This window comes from Trichogramma pretiosum, unplaced genomic scaffold, assembly GCF_000599845.2.
Source record: "Trichogramma pretiosum strain Unisexual culture from Peru unplaced genomic scaffold, Tpre_2.0 scaffold77, whole genome shotgun sequence".
Lineage (NCBI taxonomy): Eukaryota > Metazoa > Arthropoda > Insecta > Hymenoptera > Trichogrammatidae > Trichogramma > Trichogramma pretiosum.
The window spans coordinates 214,288-238,916 of NW_019641667.1; the positions used below are offsets into that span (position 1 = coordinate 214,288).

At 45.0% G+C, this 24,629-nt stretch overlaps 3 protein-coding genes across 4 annotated transcripts; 1 reads left to right on the plus strand and 2 right to left on the minus strand.

Annotated features, from left to right (window-relative positions):
• Nucleotides 1–730: 730 nt before the first annotated feature.
• LOC106648535 (T-box transcription factor TBX5-A) lies at nt 731–5,668 on the minus strand. Of its 2 annotated transcripts, XM_014365480.2 has the most exons (7): nt 4,678–5,668; nt 3,585–3,680; nt 3,231–3,474; nt 3,001–3,154; nt 1,698–2,449; nt 1,278–1,619; nt 731–1,203 (listed from the first exon to the last, which is right to left on the minus strand). In XM_014365480.2, the coding sequence occupies exons 1-7, from the start codon at nt 5,193–5,195 to the stop codon at nt 1,051–1,053; spliced, it is 2,259 nt and encodes a 752-aa protein (XP_014220966.1). In that variant the 5' UTR covers nt 5,196–5,668; the 3' UTR covers nt 731–1,050. The 2 variants fall into 2 exon arrangements, with proteins under 2 accessions (XP_014220966.1, XP_014220965.1); XM_014365479.2 differs by having other exon boundaries at nt 1,278–2,449.
• Nucleotides 5,669–11,889: 6,221 nt separating this feature from the next.
• Nucleotides 11,890–16,826, minus strand: LOC106648668 (GATA zinc finger domain-containing protein 10-like). The gene is made up of 6 exons (XM_014365740.1): nt 15,570–16,826; nt 14,167–14,489; nt 13,861–14,088; nt 13,596–13,773; nt 13,286–13,518; nt 11,890–13,216 (listed from the first exon to the last, which is right to left on the minus strand). The coding sequence occupies exons 1-6, from the start codon at nt 15,913–15,915 to the stop codon at nt 12,713–12,715; spliced, it is 1,812 nt and encodes a 603-aa protein (XP_014221226.1). The 5' UTR covers nt 15,916–16,826; the 3' UTR covers nt 11,890–12,712.
• A 5,300-nt stretch (nt 16,827–22,126) lies between these two features.
• On the plus strand, nt 22,127–24,105 carry LOC106648570 (dnaJ homolog subfamily B member 13-like). Its single transcript, XM_014365533.2, has 5 exons — nt 22,127–22,339; nt 22,870–23,257; nt 23,319–23,451; nt 23,511–23,682; nt 23,780–24,105. Exons 1-5 carry the CDS (start codon nt 22,200–22,202, stop codon nt 24,072–24,074), a joined length of 1,128 nt encoding a protein of 375 aa, XP_014221019.1. The 5' UTR covers nt 22,127–22,199; the 3' UTR covers nt 24,075–24,105.
• Nucleotides 24,106–24,629: the final 524 nt, after the last annotated feature.

A 24,629-nucleotide genomic window follows, 5' to 3' on the forward strand; every position in this document is an offset into this window, starting at 1 on the left:
AATAATTAAATTCTTAAATAGTTTTAAATATTTTAAAATAGTTTATAACAAAAGGTTTATGTATAGTTTATAATCATTTATTATTCGTAGGTTTATTATTCACAATCCCTGGAGATAGTATTAATTCAGAGTAAATTTGACGCTATTATTATTGTTGTTATCAGTGGTCATAAGTTCATTATTAGTGTTGACATTTCTAACTTGGAAAAATTTTTAGCGAAAAATTGACAATAATTATTCATTTATTCTTTAAAAAAGTTTACACATCGAAATTTGAGTTTGAAAGTTTTACACAAAACGTTCATAATTCCAAACTGTAAAAAAAAATTTCATTCTTTTATGCTATTTACAATTGAATGATCATTTTAATGCATAACTAATCGATAGACATCTTTTTATTTCATAGGGTATTTTAACCAAAGTTTTACGAATACTAATTTTGGTTATTTACATTCATGCAAAACATGTTACAATAAAATTGTAACATCGATTTTTCTTTTCGAATTTAATGTAATTTCATTTTATAATTAAAATATCATTGTCTTAAACAATAGAAAATAATTTTTACGCAATTTTTTAATTCGAACTTAAAAATCATTTGAATTTTTCGTCGGATTTCATGCTTGATTTGCTGCCTCGCGCGAGGCACTAAATTGTACGCATTAAATCGTCAGAAAATCCTACCTATTTTTTATTTAAAAATAACAATCTTATAATCAAGTTTAAAATATTCTACGGAAATCGTGAATTTCATTCCGTAATTTTGCGATGCTGCAGCTAAAACTATATATAATTTTCAACAAAGCATAATTAAGAGCATCTATTTTTTCGCAAAAATACAATGAGTCAATGGTTCATCTCACCATTGGAAATTTATACATGAGTTTTAGTATGAAAAAGTTAAAGACTATTTAATTTTTCATAAATACTTCATGTGGCTTAACATACAACATATCTACAATAAATTAGCGCATTAAGATAGCAAACGAACATGAAGAGTTGACAGCGCTTATAGGAATAAAGATAATCATCTTTCATGTTACTCTGCCGTCAAATAGCCGTGGTTTGCGATGCCGGAGGCGGCGTCAGCGGTGTCCAGCCTTGCTGTCGCTGATCTTCCTCGTCCGATCTAGTCTGCGGCTGCTGCTGCTGCTGCTGAATATCATCCAACGCGTTACTAGTCGTTATAAATCTACGCCCATCCTACATTATAATTGCGTGTTACAAAGTTTTTAGAGTGCGCAAAAAATGGGGCTAAATTCGAATGACCGACCCACCATGTGCTCAGCTCTGACGGCGGCCTCGTCGGCGGCGGTCGTTTGTTGCTGGGACTCGTAGCTCGACACCGTCAGCTGCTGCTGCTGCTGCTGCCGATGGTGCTGAATCGAGTCTTTGGAGTCGTACGGACTGGTCGATTCGGCGTCGTCGCCGTGAGTTTGGGCGTGATGGAGATGATGATGATTCAGCTGCTGATGCTGCATCTGCAGATGATGATGATGGTGGGCGGCCGCTGCCTCGTGATGATGATGATGATGATGATGATGCAGTTGATAGTCGGAGTAATCCTGACTTATCGGTGACTCCTGCGGGTGCACGGATTGCTGCAGATTCGAGCCGTTCTTCGGGACAGAATAAAAAACGTTATCATGAACATTTTCAATGGGTCTAGATGCGTCGTTGTCGCTACGAGTACTGACTGTGTACGATATCTGATGATGCAGATGCAAATTGAGATTCAAGTACGACTGCTGCTGCTGATGGTGAATCTGCTCGCTCAGACTCGGGTGCATCCAGCTCGGGGGTGCCGCCACCTGCTGATGCGGCTCCAATTGGGCGGCAGCCTCTTGCAGCGACGAGGACACCGCCGCCGCGGCGGAGGCGTACAGAGGCGTCGTCGGCAGCATCGGCGGCGACAAATTGTTGTTGCTGCTGACGATGCTCCGCTGATGGTGGTGCTGCTGGGCGTGATGGTGATGATGATAGGGCGAGGTCGCCGCCGGGGAATTGGGCGACGAGGGCCAGTCTTGACTCGAGGCGGTGCCGATCGATGGCGTCAACGGTGTCAAGTGTTGCGGAGGTGAGTGTTGCTGCTGTTGCTGCTGCTGTTGATTCTCGGGGCTTCTCGAGGACCAACTGCTGGCGTAGGGGCTCGAGTGCAGCAGAGCCACCGGACTGTACTGATGCTCGTTCTGCTGCTGCTGTTGCTCCTCCTGTGTCGTCATGTGTTTGTGGTGGTGGCGCAGCGAGTAGGGCGCTGACCTGCAGCTGCCGCTTGTCCTCGGGTGGCCGCTCGACGCCGCGGATACACTGACGACGGGGGAGGAGGACGAGGAGGACGAGGAAAGATTGGCCGTGACCATCGACGCCTGGCTCTGGGCAGCTGCGAGACTCGCCTGGTAGTCGTAGCCGAGGCCAGCGCTCTGATGCTGCATGAACCAAGGCCCGGGATCTGAACGATAAAAAAAAACCACAGTGAGCCAGAGAAAGGTGAAAAAAAAAAAAATAAATAAATCATTTTTAATGGAAATAAGCAAATAATTGGAAAATACATGGAATCCGGTATGAGTACAAGGTAAACTTTCAGTTGAGCAGCTATGAATTTTATTCCAAGAAATATTTTTATGAAATTAAGTCAATCAATATTTTATAAAAAATGCTTATAATTGTTAGTTTACTTTTATATGAAAAATTTTATTTTAAAAGCTGTTGAAAAAAAGTTTTATCTTTAAATTTGTTGTTTATTGGCAAGTATATCTGCTTGTAATTTTTTTATAGTATTTTTTTATTTTGTCTTATTGCGTATGCTATATAGGTCGTTCATAAATGATATCATCCCGAAGCAGAGAGATATCTTAATAAACTCAGAGTCAAAAACGAGGCTACGTTATGAAATAGAAACTTGGCACCGTTTTGCCTTTGAGTTTCGTGACGATATATATAAATGATCCATGAGTAATAAAAATACAAACAACAAGGAGGAACGACTTATATATTACGTACATTGTGCATACGGCTGCGAGTCCGTCGGCCTCTCTTTCGCGTCCAAGAACGCCTTGGCAAACGGATTGTACTTGATCTTCAGACTGGTCACCTCCTCGTTCTGATAGGCCGTAACGGCGATGAACTGCGTCTCCGGAAATCGATACGTGAGGACCTGCGAACGAATAAAGATCAATCATGTTATTGCGTCGTTACGAGATGCACGCACTGTCTATGTGTAATATACTGACGGTCCTCTGCTCCTCGTTGCCTACTCGCACCAGGTGGACGCGCGGCTCGTACTTGTGCAGCGAGTTGAGCATTATCTGGCCGTTGCCGTTGGACTTGTTGGTGAGCTTGACCTTGGCGAAGGAGACGGGCTCCTTCATCCAGTGCGCGCCGAAGTTCGGGCTCTCCGGGTGTATGTAGATGGGATTGGGCGGCGCCACCTCGGCCTTGCCGCCGGGCACCCACTCGCCGTTCACGTACTTCCACCTACAGCGCGTGACGAGAGGCGGAAAATCGTGTTATATATACGGGTGTCACAAAAAACAACGACAACGACGTCGATGTACACGATTCGGAAGCATATAGTCGTTTATTACCTGTGAGGATCGATCTGAACGAATTCCAGGAGTAGGGTGTACATGGCCGCGGACTCCAGGCCCCGTGCCACCACCTTGACCACCGGAAACATACGCCTGTTGATAAAAGGCAACGTACAGGTTGATTATCTTCGATAATTCGTAGATAATTTTTCGGAAAAAATATCATAATTCAATTATGCAAGCGATAAGAAAATTCCGGTTTCCATCGGTTTTGATCATAGTACTTAATTATAGCTCTGATTTACGATGGTGATAAATCGAAATATTTTGTACAATTATTACTATCGATTTCGATTGACTTCATTGAAAAGCCATATATTGCATTACGTATGAAGTGGCTCCTGGTATATACATCAAACAATAAAACTACTAATGATATATCACGGTTCTTGTAATGGCCTTTCTATTGAACTTGTCTGCAATGCTATGATATAGAGCTCAACTCAAAACTGCTGTTTGCTTTGCAGCAGGTTGCTCGCTTTCTTTTTCGATTTAATGGATTCATAAAAAGTGAACTCGTAAAAAAAAAATGAAGGAATTAAATCAAAACCCATCATAACGAAAGTAAATAAAAACTCGTTCTCTCTCCGTATAATATACGCGCATTTGAAAGATATATAAGAGTTCTCGAATTTCAAGCGAGCGAGAGAGATACATATTAAAGTTTTATGAATTTGTAGCAATGGCGCGGCACAGAGTTGAGCTGTGCACCACGCGCAACACTACAAGAGGAAGACCAGCAGCACGGCGTATATATAAATGAGTCTTTTGATGTAAGCCGCGCGAGCCGAGTTGACGTTGTAAATTTTATCACTCGGTGCATATTATAATGGTTATTCGGCGTTATAATACGCGGGTCGAGTGCGCGTTATAATTATCGACTGCGATCAAGATATACATTAGCCGTATTGTACGAGCTCGGTAATGCACGTGACGCAGAAATAATACGAGTCGCACTGGAATACGCTGTAATATATACATCGGTCCGCTCGACGAAAACAAAAATCTTGGGCAAATTTTAATTCCCCGACAACAACAACCTGTCGTCTGTCGTGGCGATTACTACACACACTCGAGTACAAATACAAACCTGCCGTTCTTCGTCACGATCATTTCGTTGGTGATGCATTGAAATCTCATCCAGAGATCGCGATCCTCCAGCGCCAGCGAGAGACCACTGATGCCGCTACTACTCGCGGAGGCGGAGGAACAGTTGTCGGCGTCGTACTGCTGCTTCTGCGTGTCGTTGATCGCGCGATAATCCACGACGAGCTGCTGCTGCTCGACGTCCAACGGCGACGACGTAGACGACTTTTCCCGCCGCGAACTGTCACTGCCGCCAGCTGCCACCGACGAGCTGGACGACGTCGACGATGCCACCGTTTGCATCGTGAATTTGTTGCGCTGTTTTGCGCTTCCGCTGTTGCTCTCGTAGGAATCAATTATGAGATCTGTTATTACCGGGATTAAGTAATAGACGATGACAAATCGGAGCATCAATGGTACGAGCGGAGCATAATAATTTCGCTGTGGCTGCTGCTGCTGCTGGATTATAGAGCCAGGAGAGAAATAATAGTGCAGTCGCAAAGGAATGAACGAGACGCGCATCGGTTTGGCGTCCACCGCTGCGGCTGCTGCCGATGCTGCATAATCTCGCGAGGCGACGAGTTTTTTCGGCCTTATATATGTATATTCGATCGATGCACTCCTCTATATATATGGAAGCCCGACGAAGACGACGCACTAATTCCGCGATAATCGCCTTTTCGCACACAATTTTACACATAGAGACACATACACAAATATTCACGCGTTATAACACAGCACAAAGGTATCGCTTGTTGTTGCGACGTATATACTAAATAGAATAGTGTGCGAGCGAGAGAGAGAGAGAGAAACTGGCTCGTAACACCAGGGCGCGATATTTCACACTAGCACAAGATCGCGGCTCGTCGAGGCGCGAAGCTCTCTCTGCTGTTGCTGCTGCTGGACCGGGGGGCTGAGCTCTCCGCACTTGTAGCGTTGTTAGCAGCTGCGACTCATATAGGAAGGTCGACTCGCGCGACGCGACTAATTGTTTTTCTCATTAGAGGCCAGAGAGGCAGTGTGGTGCGAGACGCGAGAGACGAGTCCCCCCGCCGGCGGTCCCCGTTGATTGGCTATTGGAGTCTCGGCGCTGCGGCTATTGGAGTCTCGGGCCTGGTGGGCCGACGGCCAATGGCGGCCACAGAGAGAGAGCGAGACACGCCCACTGGGTTACTCGCGTATAGCGATCGAACTCTGCGCGAACGGCCACATGCTGCTGCTGCTGATGCCGATCTATGCTTTACTTCTCCGGATTATGCGATAAAAGCGAAGACGATTTTTCGCCGATTTTCCACGCAGCTTTCGTGCCGATGTCGTCGTCGTCGTCGCGCACAGTGTGCATCGAAATTTCGCATGAGCAAAAAGTCAGAGAAGTGCGCGTTTCGTTGAGATAACGTTTCGACCACTGTTTCATGTACTCGACTATCAACGAGTAGTGATAAATGTTTGAATTTGACGATAGCGGATGTTTTTCAGAAAAATATATCGTTGTGCATACTGCAAAGTACTCGATTGATATAAAATTGTTAGCTATTAATTCGACAGAACATTTAGTCTTAAAAAAATTGTTTTTTTGACATGATTTTTTGAATGACGGTTGATTGAAAAACAATTTGACCAATTCTATAAATTGTGAAAATACTATTTCTTACAGCAACAAAACAATTTTTAGTTAGCTTTACGAAAATGCAGTTTTTTCATACCAACTAAGAATTTTATATACGGTCTATGATATCAACAGTGTGACGAATGTCATGGAAATGCGTATAAAATCTCCATGAGAATCATACGAATCTTGTATATGAGTCATTCTGAAAAATAAATAAATAAATAAATAGACAACCTGTTGAAACATTTATATGGCTGACCATCATAAAACAACAGGTACGTTCGATCCCATATCCATACTAATTAAATTGATTTGTCAGAAAATAAAAATGTGCACTGTATAGTATAAACATTTCGTATATAACGTGTGTGGCAACGTCGTCATTACAATATTCTGCATCGACGATTCAAAATGCTGTAAGATTTGAATTTAATATTTTAATTTTTTTCTTCGTGTGTTTATTCAGTCTTTTTTTTTTATTACACCGTACTAATGAATAGTCGTGTCGTATCGATCAACACATTTCTATGTATATTCTATTTCACGAGCGACATATATGAATGAATGAATTAATAATTACGTATATTGAAATAACTCATAAACACCATTATCATAAGTGTGCCTCGTCATTAGGAGCAGAAAAACACATAAATTTTCAGTTCTTTTACTCTCTTAGTCTCTTTTCCGTCGCGATCAAAGCTCGCGCGAGCCGCGCTTAAAAGCGAAATTTCTCTCTCGCCTACGAAATTACTATCGGTCCTCTTTTTTTTATTTTTTACTTTTCGAGAAAAAATTTTCGTTCAATTTCACCATCGGATCTTTCCATACGAGAGATGCGTAGGGTAGAACGCGACCATATCGTACACGATGCCGTGTGGCCTTAAAGGAGTGCCATCGCGATGAGTCCGCGCGCGAGAGTCAGTTTTTTTTAGCGGTAAAAAGAAAATGTGCTTCGTGAAGGCATCGAAAACTCCTTTTTTTTTTCTTTGTTCGCGGTAGGAGGAAAGAAAAAAATAAAATTCATTCCAAGCGCGACTCGCGGCTCGAGCGAGAGACTCGATATGCAAACGTCCGAACCGCACGTCCGAGTATACAGTTGTTGTTCGCGTTTTGTACATACGTAGGTTGCCGCGGCGGCGGCGGCGGCGACGACGACGAGAGGTGTTAAACAGAAAAATCAACACTGGCCGCGCAGCCGTCCTGTATACGTGTTTGTCCACTCGCTCTCCGCTTCTTTTTTTCCCCTTTTCTTTTTTTTTTCCGAGGATAAGAGATCGCTCGCGTCCAATTCGTTCGGTGTGCGGTCTGTTGTTGCTGCTGCTGCGCGGGTTATGCCTCGTGGGTTACTTTAGCGAGAAAATAAAATTTTTTGTCTCTGACCAAAACGAAAGATCGGGTCGAGAGCATATCGCACAGGTCGATACGTACGTATATATACAATAAAGAGTCGAGCGCCCGATCATCGTGTATGAATTTTTACGAGCGAACAGGTAGTAGCAGCGGCGCTACTTGTAATATGTATTCATTAGCGTTTACCGAAATCGAGCTGGGTGGCGGCTAAATGTAATAATGTCGCAATAAAACTGCTACATCCGACCGTAACGTATTCCGATCGGTTCGATTACTATAATGCCATATAATAATTAAAAGAACAAAGATGGCATGCGGAAGAGCCGACGGACGGACGGACCGACGGTGGTTTGCGACTTCCCAACTTTCGCAGCGGCGCGGCGCGACTTTAAACAACACACGTTTCTCTTATCTAATGGGCGAATTCTTCCTTTTGTGCGTAACGGTAGCTCGTCGCTTATACTTTTGCGCGTGTTTTGACCGAGGCCGAGAAAAATTATAATATATAATGAAAGGGTCTGACTATTCAGGGGCGAATTTTTAATTTTCGTGTCTACAACTCTAAAATTGATAAACGAAACTCAAAATGATCCTAAGTAACCCTATAGTTTTTCCTGAAATATAATCGAAAATTTCTAGAATTTCGATTTCTAGAAAAATAATCGAGAATTTCCTCTGAAAGTAGCCTGCGTGCAAAAAGTGCGTAACCTGCAAGAGAGTAATAAAATAGTACAGGTGACAAGTTTTAATTGTGCTCCTATGCTACTCTAGACAATTTACGTAAATATTTGGGTAAATGCAGTAAAAATATTTCGAGCACTTGTCATGCGAACGAAATTTCTCTTCCTTCGTCACTCAACAACGTCACAATATCTCTCTCTCTCTCTCTCGCACGGACCTGCTGCTGGTGATACTATACGGCATTTACCGATGATGAGTACCTGTCATAAGCTCTCGGCGCGCACGAGTGGTGTGTGTGTCTTTATACAGCCTCCATAAAACGACTTTTTACGATCGCATTTAGTTATACAGTCGTCGATTGGAGCGATGCCGCCTTTGGGTATATGCCTAATAACGGAGACGCACGCAGGTAAAAACCGGAAGTCGCGTGCAACATTGCCGCCACAGCCACATGTTTCCGTGTGTGTAATATACTACACAACAGAAATCGGGCAGACATTTTTATGGCGATAACAGCAGCAGCAGCAGATTCTCTTTTTTCATTCTTACTAATACTTTCCAAGTTATGAGAGCAGAGTAGAGTGCGTCGTACATTAAGAGATACGAAATTTTTTATGTATCATTGTAACCCGCCTGGGCCTTTTATTTTTCGACATCGCATAAAGACCTTTTCAAGATAATATTTTCAAGATAATAATTAAAAAATTAATGAATTATAATACAGAATCGATAATTAAATCTCAGCGGCGTATCCATCGTCCGTCGTATTATTCTTATCCGCGTCTTTGCGCGACGGCATTCTCAGGTCCAAACACTCGGACTGCCACGTATCGTCGCCGTCGTCGTCATTCGTGCCTGTGCCTCTGCCGTAGTAGTCCGTCGCGCGACGACAACGATGTCTGCAGTGCGCCGGCGGCGGCTCTCGAGCCGTCAACGCTAGCGCCAAGCAAGTCCGTCTCTGGTCTCTGGTCTGCACGTTTCGCTATATACATCGCCGAAAAGTGTCGAATTATATTTCCGATACCTCCGACTCCGATTTTCAACTTACCAACTTGCGCTGCGATGCCAAATCCTCCGCCGCTGAGTCGAAGCACTGCGACATCGGCCTCTTCAGACCGATCCCTCGATGATTTTCCGGACGGAATCTGCGAGAAAGATCGGGAAGGGAGAGGTTCGGACTGGACCCGGGCTGGAATAGGAAAGGAGGCGAGTGAGTGATTTTCTTTGTCGTCGTAATAACCGAGACATCGTGTAATTACAAACGTTTATTCATTTGATTCAATGTTATTTTTATTATTTCGATTAAATCGTCGAGGCGCTGCGAGTCAACATTTTTTTTACACACCCTCAAAAACACGCGATACTTCGTTAACGTCGTTTTTTCCCTTCGTTTTACTCAGTTTCGATCGACTTTTTTTTCAATTAGTATTATTTTTTTCAATGGACTTTGTCGCGCATCGCGAAAATATGTACTTTAATTTTTTTTGGTTTGTTCGTCGATGCGCAAGTCGTTCATTGAATATTTATTATTAATTTTTTTTTTAATGATATGTGTAACACAAGTTATCGTGTAGTCGGGTGAGAGTTTTGATATCGTTTCAGACGTTTTCGGTTTACGTGAGTGAAGGTACTTCAATTTTTCAGAATATTGTATAGTAGTTCTTTAAATTTTTGCCAATAATTCAGTGAACTTTCATATAGATAATAAAGTACAGTCATGAAGAATTTTCATTATTATGATCTCTATCGACGTGTATAGGATTTCTAAGAAATCTCGTTCGAAGTGAGATAATTTTTATTGATGAAAAGATCGTATTTAAAATTCGTGGAAATTCTAATTAACTCGCGTGTGGAATCACGCGCACTTTTATTTTAAAAGATTTAAAAAGTTTGGAAAATTGGAAGTTAGTAGAGTAGTAGAAAAACACAAGCGTTTGGATATGAACAAAATTTCGTTGGTCCCATAATAGATAAAAAAGAATCAGGTTAGAAGTTCTTTTGGTTTTCTTTTTCGTTCTTTTAATCGCATTGGTTTTGTGCAAACCACCTCGCGCAACAGATTTTTTTATACACCCATTCAGACACTGACTCAGTCATTCACATTTCTTTGGCTACCTCGGCATTACGTAAATACGTTTTTTGCTATTAACTATCGAACACATAAATATTACACGCGAATCGTGCGAATAGTAATTTGCTCATGATTATTTTTAAGCCCGATTAATTTCAAACGTTTTTCGAGTTTGTTGCTGTTGTGGCAACGATTCAGTGTTTGAATCAAAAAAATCACATCACTATTTGCTCGATAGAAAACAAGACAATTTTTCGTACGTCAATTGATTTGAATGTTGACTATCGGTACTTGGCGTTTCTTTATCAAGTACCTCGAATAAAATAAAATTTTTATACATTTTTTTGGTCTTCTTACTATTTCAAGTTATAACTAAAGTTCAACCCATTACAGCAGTTTCTTTGTATATAGGGTTTGCAAAATTTACTAGATCATTTTTTCTTTTTTTGATGCGTATATGCAATTTTTTGAAGTTGTGTACATTTACATACACACGCATATGTATATATTATATATATTTTAATTAATATGGATGATTCTTTGTCTAACCGAATGCTTCGAAATTTTGTTCATTACATTAGTTGAAGCAAAATTTTGAGTCATTTGATTCAGTAGAGAATCGTCCACATATTAATAATATTCTTTTTTATTTATTATACATAATAATAATATATCTGTTATCACATATCTATTCATTTTGGTGATGATATAATATATATATCAATAAGACTTTATAACAATAATAAACTTAGTCATTACCTCACTACTAAATGGGTATAGTATCATACTTTTCTTAAAACGTTTCGATTGTTTTTGTTAAAATGCTACAATAATAATTTTTGATTCTCATATAAATATTAATGATTCTATAACATTTGATTTTAGCGATTGGTACTTTTACGTCATCTGAAAAATTTAATTAGCTCTGCTTTTCTTTTGTGCTGTTCAACCCTATAATTTAGACGATCATCGTTTTCAATCAAACAACATATAATGTAAATATCACAACAATTTTTTTTTTCTCCTATAAACAAAGGAAGCACAATGCATTTGAACAGTATTTTTTTTTCTTCAGAAGTACAGAATCATTTTTTTAGAAATTGAAATTATCTTGCACACAATAACACGTGTATTAGTCCAGTTTATCAAAGGCACAATTTTGATAATGAATTCGAGGTAGTAAGTTTTTTTTATATCGCGGAGAGACTTTGGTTAGAGGGAAGAGGTTCGATAAATTTTTCATCAAGTTTTCCTTTTCTTCGAAACTTGTCTAACAATTCGCTATTCGTCGTATCTTCAACTCCGCTCAGGACGTTGAATTTTCATTATTAAGAAAAAAAGTACGTTTGATTTATCTTCGAACTTAAGGAAGTAAAATATGCCTGGATCGAAGCTCGATATTCACGAAGCTGAATTATATTTTTCAGAATTGTCAATTTATATTATTTTATATATAAATAACCAGTAACTATTATCCTTAATAAAATTCTAAAAAGAATCAAACTTTCATTTCATATAAATATTAATAATTCATATATATCATATATATATTATTTGTTTGTTGTGTTAATTTAAAATATCCATGAGACGTTGCCCTAAACTTTGTACAATTATTAGCCTTCTTTTGATTTAAAACGTTGATCACGACATATGGCACAGAATTCAGAAACACAGCGCAGCGACTTAAATTACATCGATATCGATCAGCGCTGCAATAATTTCTTCTGATAAAAACAATAATCGTACGTATTGTTTTTGTGTGTATGTGTGTGTGAGTGTGTGTGTGTGTGTGTGAGTGTGTTGTATATAAAAAAGCTAAACGAAAGCCAACGTCGTAAATCACATGAATTCTTTCTCGTTCAGAAGATATAATATTAAAAGGATGACAGACTCGTTGGATGATAAAATTACGATAAAATTTTTTTTTCTTCTTTTCACTCGGATCGATCGGAGAATTTTTTCTAAATGTCAATATAATAGATCTCTCTCTGTATTGTACAGTCGAGCTGCTGGCCACACTTACACACAGACACACAAACATAATCACTCGCCTCGAGCATCTATCTCTTCGGGTCGAGAGCCAGAGCTCGAGGCATTGTTTTCAATATATGTATATTATCGAGGCCACGCGATCGATAAAAACAATTATGCGATTAAGGTGGAAAAGAGACGCTTCGATCTGTGGCACGTACGTATACACACACAATAACTTGCAGAAAAGAGCACATCTATACACACCTATATGCGATTATACTCCGCGATTCGCAACACTGAGTGTAATAATGTTTTTTTTTCTTTTATAACGGACGGCTATCGTGTACGAGGCGCTCAGATCTCGCCACCGACGGCGTACGGACTGGCGGCAGCGGCGTGCCAACCCGCACTGCCCTGATGAAGCTGTTGCTGCTGCGAGGCGGACGACGTCGAGGAGTCGTCCATCTCCGGCGACGAGCTCGAGCCGTAATCGCCCTGACTGCTGATCGTACTCACCGTACTCGTGGCCGCGGCGGCCGCCTCGATCAGGCTGGCGAACAGCTCGGAGCGCGAGAACTTGCCGATCTCCGTGGAGCCGAAGGCCTGCTGGAAGCCCGGCAGGGGCTTGCTGCAGCGGGCCGGTTGTCTCGGTAGCAGCGGCGCTTCCTCGCGCTCGAACAGAGTGTCCGTCGTGCAGGACGAGCTGGAGACCGACGAGGGCCTCGGTGTGCTCCATCGCGGCGCCTCCTCGATCAAGCTGCTGCTGCTGCCGCCGCCGGTTATGCTCGAACAGTATTTCGGAGAGCTGTCGCCGATGCCGCTGCAGCTCAGTTGCAGCTGGGCCAGTGGATTTTTCGACTGTTACGACAATGGATCGTTGGTTGAAAGAAAAAAAATTGAAACGAGGTAAATAATTCGAGACTTTACCTGCGAATCTGCCTGAGGTGGAGTCGCGTGTAGCCGTCGCGCCAACTCGTCCTGCATCTTGGCTTCGAAAGCCGACTGCATCTGTGCGGCGCCGTCGGCGTAGTCCAATTGCCGATGCTGTTGCTGCTGTTGATGCTGATATTGATGCTGTTGCTGCTGGTGATGCTGATGGTACTGCTCTTGAAGATAGAACATGTGCCTGTTGGCGCGAGCGAGTACACTCTGGTTCGGCTCTGTTAGAAAAAAAGTATATACATATCAATAATAATTCATAACGAAAAATGGGAAAAATAATTGAAAGGAGACTCACGATAAGGCATATTACAGAACTGACCCCAGGCTGAGTGAGCGAGAGGTCGCATCGCGTGAGCACCTTGCTGCTGCTGCTGCGCGGCTCTCAGTTGCTGCTGCTGATAGCCGTTTATTTTGGACATTAGCGTGTTTCGCGAGTGATAGGCGTTGTTGTTGTTGTTGTTGCTGGCACCATTCTGGAAAATTCAAACGAATAAGTATATATTTTTAGCCAGCCTGAAGCGAGCTACTTACAAAAAAATATACTTTTTTTTTATTTTTACCTGATAAGGATACCACTTGGAGGATAGATTACCGGGATTATACGAGCAGTAATCCGCCGGAGGGGTCGCTGCTTGGTGTGCCGCCGACGACGACGCATCCAGCGTCACGGGATGATAGTCGACGGCGTAGGCCTGGCCAGGGTAGCAGCCCTGATTCGAGCAGTCTTGCTGCTGCTGCTGCTTTCTCGTGCCATCCTTCGATTTGGCATCGAGAGTCGACGTCCGGTGCTGAGCGATTAATTCACGCATTGTATATAATTTATAAAAATAGAGTAGAGCGCGGGAAAATTCGAAAATGTTACATACCTTTGGCGAGTAAGCGGACTTGGAGGAAGGTTGCGACGAGGCGGCCGCCGCCGCCGCTGGAAACCATGGACCGGATCGATTGATCGCCGCGCCGCTACTACTACCGTTTCCGTTGTTGTGGACCATCAGCGAGGACGTCTGCATCCGTTGCTGCTGCTGCTGCTGCTGCTGCTCGAGCAAACTGCCGCCCAGCGACGAGGGTGAATTATTATTATTATTGTTTGCCGTAGCTGCTGCTGTCGTTGTTGCTGCCGTTGTTGTTGACCGAGTTTGATCGCGCATCGCCTTGCGCAATCGAGCCTCTTTCGGATTGTACACGTAATCTGCAAATTTTGCGTAACGAAGAGTTTCCAACTAATGATATCCAAGTGCGTGCGCATAATTAAATTCCGTTATCAATTGCGAAATGGCAAAATAATTTCAAAGCGAATGAACAATGATATAAATTTAAAGCAAAAAAAAAAACAAAAAAAATATTAGCGCTGACGTTTTCGAGGAAAAAGAGAAGAAAAAAAGGAATGCAACGTTATTTCGAATTCAGATATCGATCGGCATGCGAGGGATGAAGCGGAGCGAGCGCGCGCCTCTCTCAGTCCGTGTGAATGACTTATGGGGCTTCTGCTATGTAGCCTGTGCTACTGCTACTGCTGCTACTGCTGCTGCTATGACAGATAAAATCAATGCCGCAGGTTACTCCGATTCTTTTTTTTTTCTCTCTTTTTTTTCACTACTTTTTTGTCAATGATATTTATACGTAACTATTTGAAATGGCTTTTCTCGAGGATAAATTCGAATCGCGATGGTAATTACTTTAAATATTTTGAAATTTGGATTCTTTCGTTAATAAAAGACATTTTGAGAGTCATACGGTGATTTTCATCCGTGAGAATTCTCCGATTTGAAAATGCGTATCGCACACGGACACATCGCGCGTCTACTCGCTGGAAAGAGATACGGCTTATAATATACGCTCCAAGAGGCCACGTGCTGCTGACGTCACACACACACACACACACACACACACACACACACACACACACACAGGATGTTTTGATGAAAATTAGCGAGCGACGAAGGAGTCGAAAGAAAAGTAGCTCGGTATCAAGATTATCGCACTGATTTTCGTTCTCGTACACACATACGGATAAAAAAGCTGCTGGACAAACATATCGAATAAATAAAAGTCGTAGAGACGAGCAAAAGCGTATGAGGGCGAGCGCGCCCGCTACGGTCAATCCATAATATGCTTATTACACGTTTGCGCAGAAAGTGAACGGAGAGGAGTGCGTGCGAAGGTCAAAAAATAGTGTACACCAAGCGAGAGGGAGAGAAAATAGACGCAGGGTGAAGGAAGAGCCGAGTGCGAGCAAAAAAAAAACAGAGCAAGTATATGCAGAACAAACCGGTTGCGTAGGGCGCAGCGGGACTGGCGTATCTCGGGGCGCAAAGCTCCGCAGACGTCGCAGACGACGACATCGTGGGGTCGTAGGGCGAGTAAGCGGCAGCTTCATAGCAGTACTGCTGCGTACGTTGCAGCTGCTGCTGTTGCTGCTGATTGAATTGATGTTGTTGTAGTTGTTGTTGTTGTTGTTGTTGCTGGGGGTACTGATGCTGCAACGCTTGTTGCTGATTACGCTGATACGTCGGATAGGGCTGAGCTGCTGCTGCTGGATGATGATGATGATGATGATGCTGATGGGAGTAATAGTGCTGCTGGCGCTGGTAAGGCATGTAATTGCAGCAGTCCATGCTGATCGATCCGTTGCGGCGTTAATTGAATCTCGCTCGCTCTCGCGCACCAGCCTATTAAACCTTCGTCTCTCTCTCTCTCTCTGCCTATCTAACTGTTTCTATATCCACTCCTCTTTATCTCTTTTTTATTTTTTTTAATACAGTCGTCTCTGTCTGTGAGTTTTGGCACACGATTGAAAATTTTTTTTAAGGGGGAAGCTCTCTTGAGTTATTTATTTTGTTTTGTTTATCATTTCATTAAGGGAAGACACCGTTGCTGCAGTTGGCCTGTGTATTTTGCTGTGAGGGGGTGAGTGAGAAAAACGGGGCCTCATGCCCGTCTATGCTGCTGCTGCTGCACGACAGTCGTCAGGCTGCAGCCAGCGCGCGAGCTTGCAAGCACGCCGCGGAGCTTTCGGCTGCTGCATGAGCTGCTGCTGGTGCCTATACTACTGCTGATGCTGCTGCTACAGCTGCTGCTGCACGTCAATGTCATGGATGATGATGATGCCTCGTCGAGCAGCAGCAGACGGTTGCCGACGTGGCCTCGTAGCACCGACTCCTTGCCAACCCTCATCGTTTCGAAATTTTTTTTCGTACACTCTCGTCACTGCTCGACGACACGCGGTCTCGACGACACTGCACTACTCACCGGGCCATCGGCCCCTATGCGCCTCATTCATCGATCTCTCCCCCGCACTGTATTCGTCGTAAACACTTAACACTGTACACAATCTCGTGTTTATCATTAAACTTCCTCGTACTATGGCTAAAACGCCTCGCGAGCAGCTCCGAATCGTGTTTGTACTGACTCGAGGCTGCGTCGGCTGCACAATGCGGCCAACTATACGTACCTATGCTTCTCTCTCTTTTTCCATCGGATTCGTACGTACGTACACGCGCGCGCCGCCCGTCGCGAGTGAAAACGCGCGACGACGACGGCGTATAGAGATAGATAGATAGACGACGACGAGTCGAGTTTTTGCGCGTCTGCTGCGACCCGCCGCTACGGCGCATGTCGAGCGCGCTGCAGTCTCACAGCAGAGGGCCGCCAGAGCCCCACCGGACGCGCGAGGGGAGAGGAGTTGGCTGGCTGGCTCTGCGTTCGATTTTCCTCTCCGGCCTGTGTGTGCCTGCCACCCACCCGACCAACCACCCACCTGAGGCAGTAGCAGTAGCAGCAGCGGCTACTGAACGATATACATACACATAGCAGCAGAGCAGCGAGGATTTTTCAACGCTCGTCGTTTGTAAACAGCTCTATCGACTGCATATTATACGCCGCGCGCCGCGCAGTCTTCCTCGTCATATATAGCGGGCGCAGCGGCAGCAGCAGCACTTCCAGCGCCTTTTTTTTTTTTTTTTACACGTACATACATAGACGCGCGCGCAACCTCTATATATATTGCCCGTTTGTGTAGTTCCCAGATGCCTGGGCAATTTTTCTCTCTCTCCGAATTCGGTGGAGAGCTACGCGCGATCGATTCAATTTTCGAACGCGCGCGGCGAGAGAGCTTGCGCAAGCTCCGGTTATGCATGCAGCCGTTGCGGGGAAGCTTGCGGAATTTAAAGAGTCCTTTTTTTGCCGGAAAAAATTTTTTTTTCTCTTTCGGCTTGGCACGTCGATGAAATATACTTCGGGAATTTTTATTCTGTATAACGTTTCGAAGTTTGTACAGTTCGGTACGGCTACAGCACAAGTGGCCTGTAAGTAAGCGGTAAGATCGAGTACAGGTGTACTTTGGTAATTATCGCTTTTCAAAAAAAAATAAAAAAATATCGTGTGGACACACGGCTTCTCTTTTTTTCTCCTCCTTCCTTCTTCTTCTTCTTCTTCTTCTTCTTCTACTTCTTCTTCGAAATGCGAACGCGATCGATACGCGAACTGGCGCGCTTTTGAACGAGCACCCAAGACCACTGTGTAATGCACGTACAGGCGTTACATTTCGAACTGGTTAATATCGTCCGGATTTTATTCGCGATTCTACTAATCGATACCGATCGCCGTGGCATAATAATTTTGATAAGCCATCGCGCGGCGCACCCCCGTGAAATTCGATCCTGATCCTCCACCCTGGTTTAATAATATCTCTTATAAAAATCTCCATGATATTACGCACGTGCGCGTGCTCGCCCATCCATTAGCATAATTACGCGATATATACGAATCGATCGATTCGAAAATTCAAAGAGCCTCGGGCCTCGGGTTGTTATATAGGTGGGTGGGATGGGATGCACACGACGAAGCTGCATAAAGTCGATGTGCGCGCATCGGTGCATATGTCTATATAACACAAGTGGAAATCGGCCAGCGCGAAGCAGCGTCGGCGGCGGAGAGTCAGTGCGGCAACGAGAAATCGATGCGCGTGAAAACGTCGAGACGCGTGTGCACACGTGTGACGAATAGAGCAGCATAGCTAGGCTCCCCTGCATCGTATACGAATAGGTGTGTGCGTCCGTTATATAGGTGTGTAAGCACAGCCAAGCCAGCAGCAGTAGAGACTCGGTGTCGCACTCGCTCGATACTTGGCTCTTGTCGCCGGCAGAGGCTAGCTCTCTCCCTCTTTCTCACTATACTACTGCTACTGCTGCTGCTGGCGCACTGTCAAGCCTTTTTGCACTCGCGACACGAGAGGTCGCGCTGGCAGATTGATCTGCCTCTCTGCTGAGCCTCGGAGCCAGCCGTATAGCCGAGCTTTCTCGCAGCGATATGTATACGCGGCGGCGGCTTGACCCACCGAACGACGACCACGACTCGCAACCAACAACGCCCGCCGCCGACAACCGCTCGATAGCTATTGTACCTATATAGGTATACAGTTTCGATTTATATAGTATATACGTGTAAACAGACAACACGGAGAAATTTTTCGGGTCACGCGCCCTCGGATCAGCCAATGCAGCAGCAACGGAGAGTATTTCCTCGTGCGCAGCGAGCTGGAGAAGAATCGCTTTCGTCCGTTTCTCGAATGGGAAGAAAATTGCTCGGAATCAGGACAGGAAAAGGGAGAGAATGGGAAAAGGATCGAAGGCCGAGAGGCTATTACCGCGTGGGTAGTGCGTGTACAGCCTTTCCATCGATTGACCGCTAATGCAGCCGTCGAGATTCGCTGCTGCTGCATACGAGAGTTTGGAGTTTGGAAAAATCGATATAGGCGACTACGTCGCAGCAGCAGCAGCAGCAGTACACGCGTGCTTGCAAGTCCGATTAGGCAGCGCACAGCGTAGCGAGGCCTCCCTCTTGGTATATATATATAACGCCGAAGAACTACACACGGAGCTTCGCGCGCGCAGCTTTAGCGCCACGTATACTATACACGTATTACAGACCGCCGCCGTGTGAAACGCATACAGAGTGCAGTGCGGCGGTGGTGGAGAGCAGCGGTGCACACGTATACAGACGAGTGCGGAAAAGATACGGATATGCGCGCGCGTGGGTGTCGGGGAGCTTTTACACGTTGTAACATAGCTGCGGAGTGGAGTCGGGTATCGATTGGACACGGACTTGCGAGTGTCGCGCTTACGCGTTATCATTATTATTGTTATATATATATCATTTCCCCGAAGCATCACTCCCCTTTCGTACTACTACTTGGACGCCTGTCTAAGGTTGCTGCGCTGCGCATCCCTTTTCCATCAAAAAGGGAAGAGGAAGTAAAGAGAGGAGAGGCAGCCGTCGATGTAGCGCAGTCGTTGACTTATCGCGGCCGATCATCCGCCGACGACACCGACTGCGACGACTACGACGACGAGATCGCGAACCTCTCTTTTTTCACCCTTTTTGTTCGCGGGCTATACAGAAAAGGGCTTCTACGCAGCAGTCCTCTATATGAATAAATGACAACTGTACGCGCGCATCTCGCATCCGAGAGGAAAAAGATCTTCTTCTCTTTTTCCGTATAGCAGATTCAAGACGACGGAGAGCATGTGTATTCGGAGGGAATTCGGAGATGTATAGGCATAGAGAGATAGGGGATTCAGCTCTCGACGCGAATACGCGCCTGCAATATAGAGAACGCAATCCCTCCTCTTTCCCCCATCTGCCGACCTCGTACATCGTATATATGTATATTATAGCGTCGAGACTACGCACGTGCACGCGAGGCGACTGCAGCTTACGACGAGCGACGATGCGCAGGTACAAAATGTGCGTGTGCTTGGTACACCGGTCGCTAGCTCGCTCGCTAGCGCGCTTATTGATTGCGAAAAGCCAGGCCCGCTCTACACGCTATACAGCCCTTTCCATCTCTCTCTCGCTCTTTTCCTCTCTGTAATGCTGCCTCGAAAGCTCGTTCCGATGTGGTGGAAATTTTTTTCTCTCTCTCTCTCTTCTTTTTTTTTACCTCCACCTCGTTCACTCGCTCGCTCGCTCTCATCGATTATATTGTCTTTTTTTGCAGAGCTCGCCTCGCCTCGGCACGCACATATTATACGTCGATTTATTTTGCGCTTCCGACACGGAGACTCGCACGCGTGCGTGTGTGCTATATCGAACGATATGTATGGAAAAAATGACGTGGGTTCGCACCAACCTGGATACTTTCTTTTGTGCTCGGCGTCGACCTCGCGCGCCAGCCCGAAGTACTTTTCCTTCGACTCTTTCGGCATGTTTTTCCACAGGGCGCCTAGTCTACGACAAAAAAAACGAAAAAAGAGAAGAATGTAGCGCGACGAAGATGACCGAAAAAGATCAATACTTATGAAATGAAACCAAAAAAAAAAAATAATAATCTACCTTACGCTGATGTCTTTGTTGGACTCGCGCGGATTCTGGACGGCGAGCTTCTTGCGCCACTCGTTGGCGAACAGCATGAAGGCGTTGGCGGGCCTGGGGATTTTCGGCTTGTTGACCGAGACGATCTTGCCTTGCTCGGGGCTCGACGACTGCTCCCGATCACTGTTGCCGCCGATTTTCTCTTCCTTGATGCCGCCGACATTATTGATGTTCAGATCCAGAGGTTGTTGCTGATGCTGGTGTTGGTGTTTCGGCTCGATGTGCACGAGCCGACGGCGTAGCTCGTGTTTGTCGTCGTCTATTTCACCGATACTTTTACTCGTCGCCGATCGATGAAGATCGATCGGTTGATCGTTTTCCTTGTCGTTGCTGCTGCCGATCGCTAGCAGACGATGATGCCTCTCGTTCTCGAATCCTTCAGCTGTTGGCAGACACATCGTTTAATTTTTTTATTCATTTTAGCTACTGTTAAATTTAATTCGGTCGTTTAAGAATAATAACCCCCCGATAAAAATTCGAGTCGGTACACGAAACTAAGTAAACTGCCAACGAAATAAATAATCGCACCGAGAGAGTAAAGAGTAAAAAGCTCACATTTTTCAACAAAGCTCACGAGTACTCTGCGCTGTTCCATCGCTTCCTCGCATCTGCCAAGCAAAAAATATAAACAAGAAAGAAAAAGTCGCACGAGTCTTCGCGCGCGCGTGGTTATAACAGTTATAACAGTCGATTATTATTTGTCGTATCGTATTGTCGGATATTGTCGCGGTGCAGCGACAAAGCGAGGCAGGGCCAAAAAAATCTGACTGTCGCGCTCCGAAACACACACACACACAGCGACATCGTTGTCATGTTTATATACAAAAAAACAATAATAGTCCTCGCGCGAAATAGAGGAATATCGGCGTGGTGGCCTGTGCATGTGCATGTGCGTGTGTGCGTAGTGAGCAGCAGCAGCAGCATCCTCGAACGCAATAATGGATATATTGTATTACAAGAACATCGATCCGCTCAGCGTCGATTATTATGGGATTCTGGAGCTGTGCCGCGACTGCGAACCGGAGCACATCAGAAAGGCGTAAGCAGCGCACGAGCTTTCTTCTCTCTGTCTCGATTATAACCTGAAATAATACAATCGGCAGCAGCGGCAGCTTCTGCTACGTCGGCGATCGTCGGTTGTTCGTCGACTATAGCCGCCGACGACGACGGCTCCTCGCGAGAGCTTTGATTGTTATTATTGCGTTTATACTCGAGACAGGCACAAACACGTGCGATTTCCAGCACAGCTGCAGCGTTCGAAGATTGGCGCGCGCTCGTGTTCGCGGCACAGATGGCGCGTCATTTCGCTCATTATTACGTACGATCGAAATCTCATACGCGCGCGAGCTTCGTATACGCGATCGGTTGCTCATATCTACACAATGTGATTAATCGTCGCGTGTACGATCGCGCGGATATACGAGGATGATCGCCGTCGTTGCAGTCAGTCGCGCGGGCATCGACTTGTATCATGCGCGAGTAAACATATAATTAGTGACAGGTGCTCTTGTATTTCGGTGCGCGAACGATGATTCTGTTCGGTGACAGCGACGATCCGCTGCGATCGAACTTGATGCCCGTAATCGTGTTTCTGTTGTTCGTAATTGCCAATTTGCTGCTACGAGAAGACGACGTAGACGACGACCGGGCTCAAGCTCGGTCCGACAAGTATGATTTTTTATTCGTAGCACAAGCAACAAAAAAAAAATTGAAATAAACTCGGAGTGTAATTAATTTTCAACCTCGCGATACAATACAATCTTTCAGCGGGTCTTAACGCGTCAATATTTGCTTATCCGGAGACGCTGGTGTAAAAGTTTGATAATGTATACTTGCGCTCGAATTACGTGGCCTGAAATGTCTTTCTTTTTTTTTTTTTTTGCAGTTTTCGGGTTTGTAAATATTCACCCGCGATGCTACGATTTACTGGCTTTATCTTTTTATATTTTTATAATCTGTAAATTTCCAACAACGACGATATTTTCTTCGTTTCAAATAGTTCCGAGTCACTCTTTTTTTTTCTTATTGCACGATGCAAGTATAAGAAACGACTCGCGGGCATCGATTGTTCATCTTTTTTTTGCGACGATCATTAGCTCGTGATATTTCTTGCCATCGTTCAAAGCGACCTTGAATTACAAGCAGTATAAAACAATCATCATCGTCATCATCAACGTCATGTGCCGTCTGTGTTTCAGCTTTCGTCGGCTGGCCATCAATCTGCATCCGGAGCGCGACCGGGACGCCGACCTATGCAACCTGGACGCGGAGAATCGTCGGGCACTGTTCGCCCTCGTCGCCGAGGCCTACGACGTCCTGTCGAAGCCCGCCTTCAAGAGCGTGTACGACGAGTTGGGCGTCAAGGGCCTGAGGGAGGGCACGACCGACTCGAAGACGGGCAAAAGAGTCAAGCCCTACGTGTATCACGGCGAGCCGCTGAGGACCTACAGGGAGTTCTTCGGCACGGACAATCCCTACGTCGATCTGCTGGATAATTTGAAAGTACCGCACGAGGAGAACACCACCGTGATACCGAAGAGAAAGGCCGAACCGGTCATCGAGATGTTAGAGTTGACTCTCAATGAAGTAATTGACGATGATAGATGTATATTTTAAACGATGTCATTTATGAATGTGTGTATCGCAGCTGTTTTTCGGCGGTATAAAAAAGAAGTGCTACGACGGGAAGATGCTGTCTATTGCAATCATGCCAGGCTTACCGACCGATACGAGGATCGTCTTTCCGGACTTTGTCGATAAAGACCCGTCCATGGAAAATGGTATAAAAAATTTATGCTTCATTCGTACACTCGACACTACTTGACTATTTTTTTCGTAGCCGACTTGATATTCGTGACGAAAGACGAGGTACACGAGACATTCAAGCGAGACGGCTCGGATCTCATCATGAGGGTGCGTATCACCTTGAAGGAGGCCCTGTGCGGTAAAACACTGACCATCAACACCATCGACGATCGCGTACTGCGCATACCCATCACGTCGATCGTAAGGTAAGGTAAGACGATCGACGCGATACCGAAAAATAACGATTCGGCGATGCAGAAAAAATTCACGTCGTCGTTATCATTTTTCCATACCACATCGCAGGCCTCGAGACACCATGACGATCCTGGGCGAGGGCATGCCGCTGGTCGAGGATCCCCGAAGCCGCGGCCATCTCGTGCTCGTCTTCGAGATCGAGTTCCCGGAGACGAATCTGACCCCGGCCAGCCGCGGCTTGATCGCCCGAGCCTTGGACCTGGACCACGAGGCGAGGCGGGCCGAGGAGAGGAGGCAAAAGCCGAGCCTGCGCCGGATGGTGATGGCGGGCAAGGTGTACGAGCGAAAAGAAATCTGCAAGCAGAAAATGAAATACGAGGAATTGGAGGAGTGCGATAAATAAAGATACGACGACGATGTGGTTTTTTTTTACACGCCGGCTGTTTGAATATAGCTTTTTTTTCTTCATAGTCATGATAATTTAGATATTGGCTCGAAAATAGGGATTTTACGGCTAGGAGGTAAGATCGTGGCGCCATCTAGTTGGATCGGTTAGTTAGCGATCTGCCGCTCTCGAGGCTGCCAAGGTAACGACAGAAGCTGTAGGTACAGTTGATAGATTAATAGCCGGCGATGCAGACTTCGGAGCTTCTTCGTCATCCTGTACAAAAATTGAAGTCGATGGTCGAGAGATGTCGGGCCGAGTCGCACACACACGACCGTCTCACCTGTATCGCATACGAATTCTTTCTCTCTCTCTTTTCTCGCTCGCTCGCTCGTGTCGCGTACGTAATAAAAAGCAGTAAAAGCCAGTAAAATCAGACACCAGCGTGCGTCGCGTGAGCGACGAATTATGCGTCGAGTTTAAAGGACGTTTTGCAAGCTAAATTACGTATCCTCCTATTTACACATCTACACTCGCCTATACAAAAATCGTAAATCGTAACGGGCGCATACC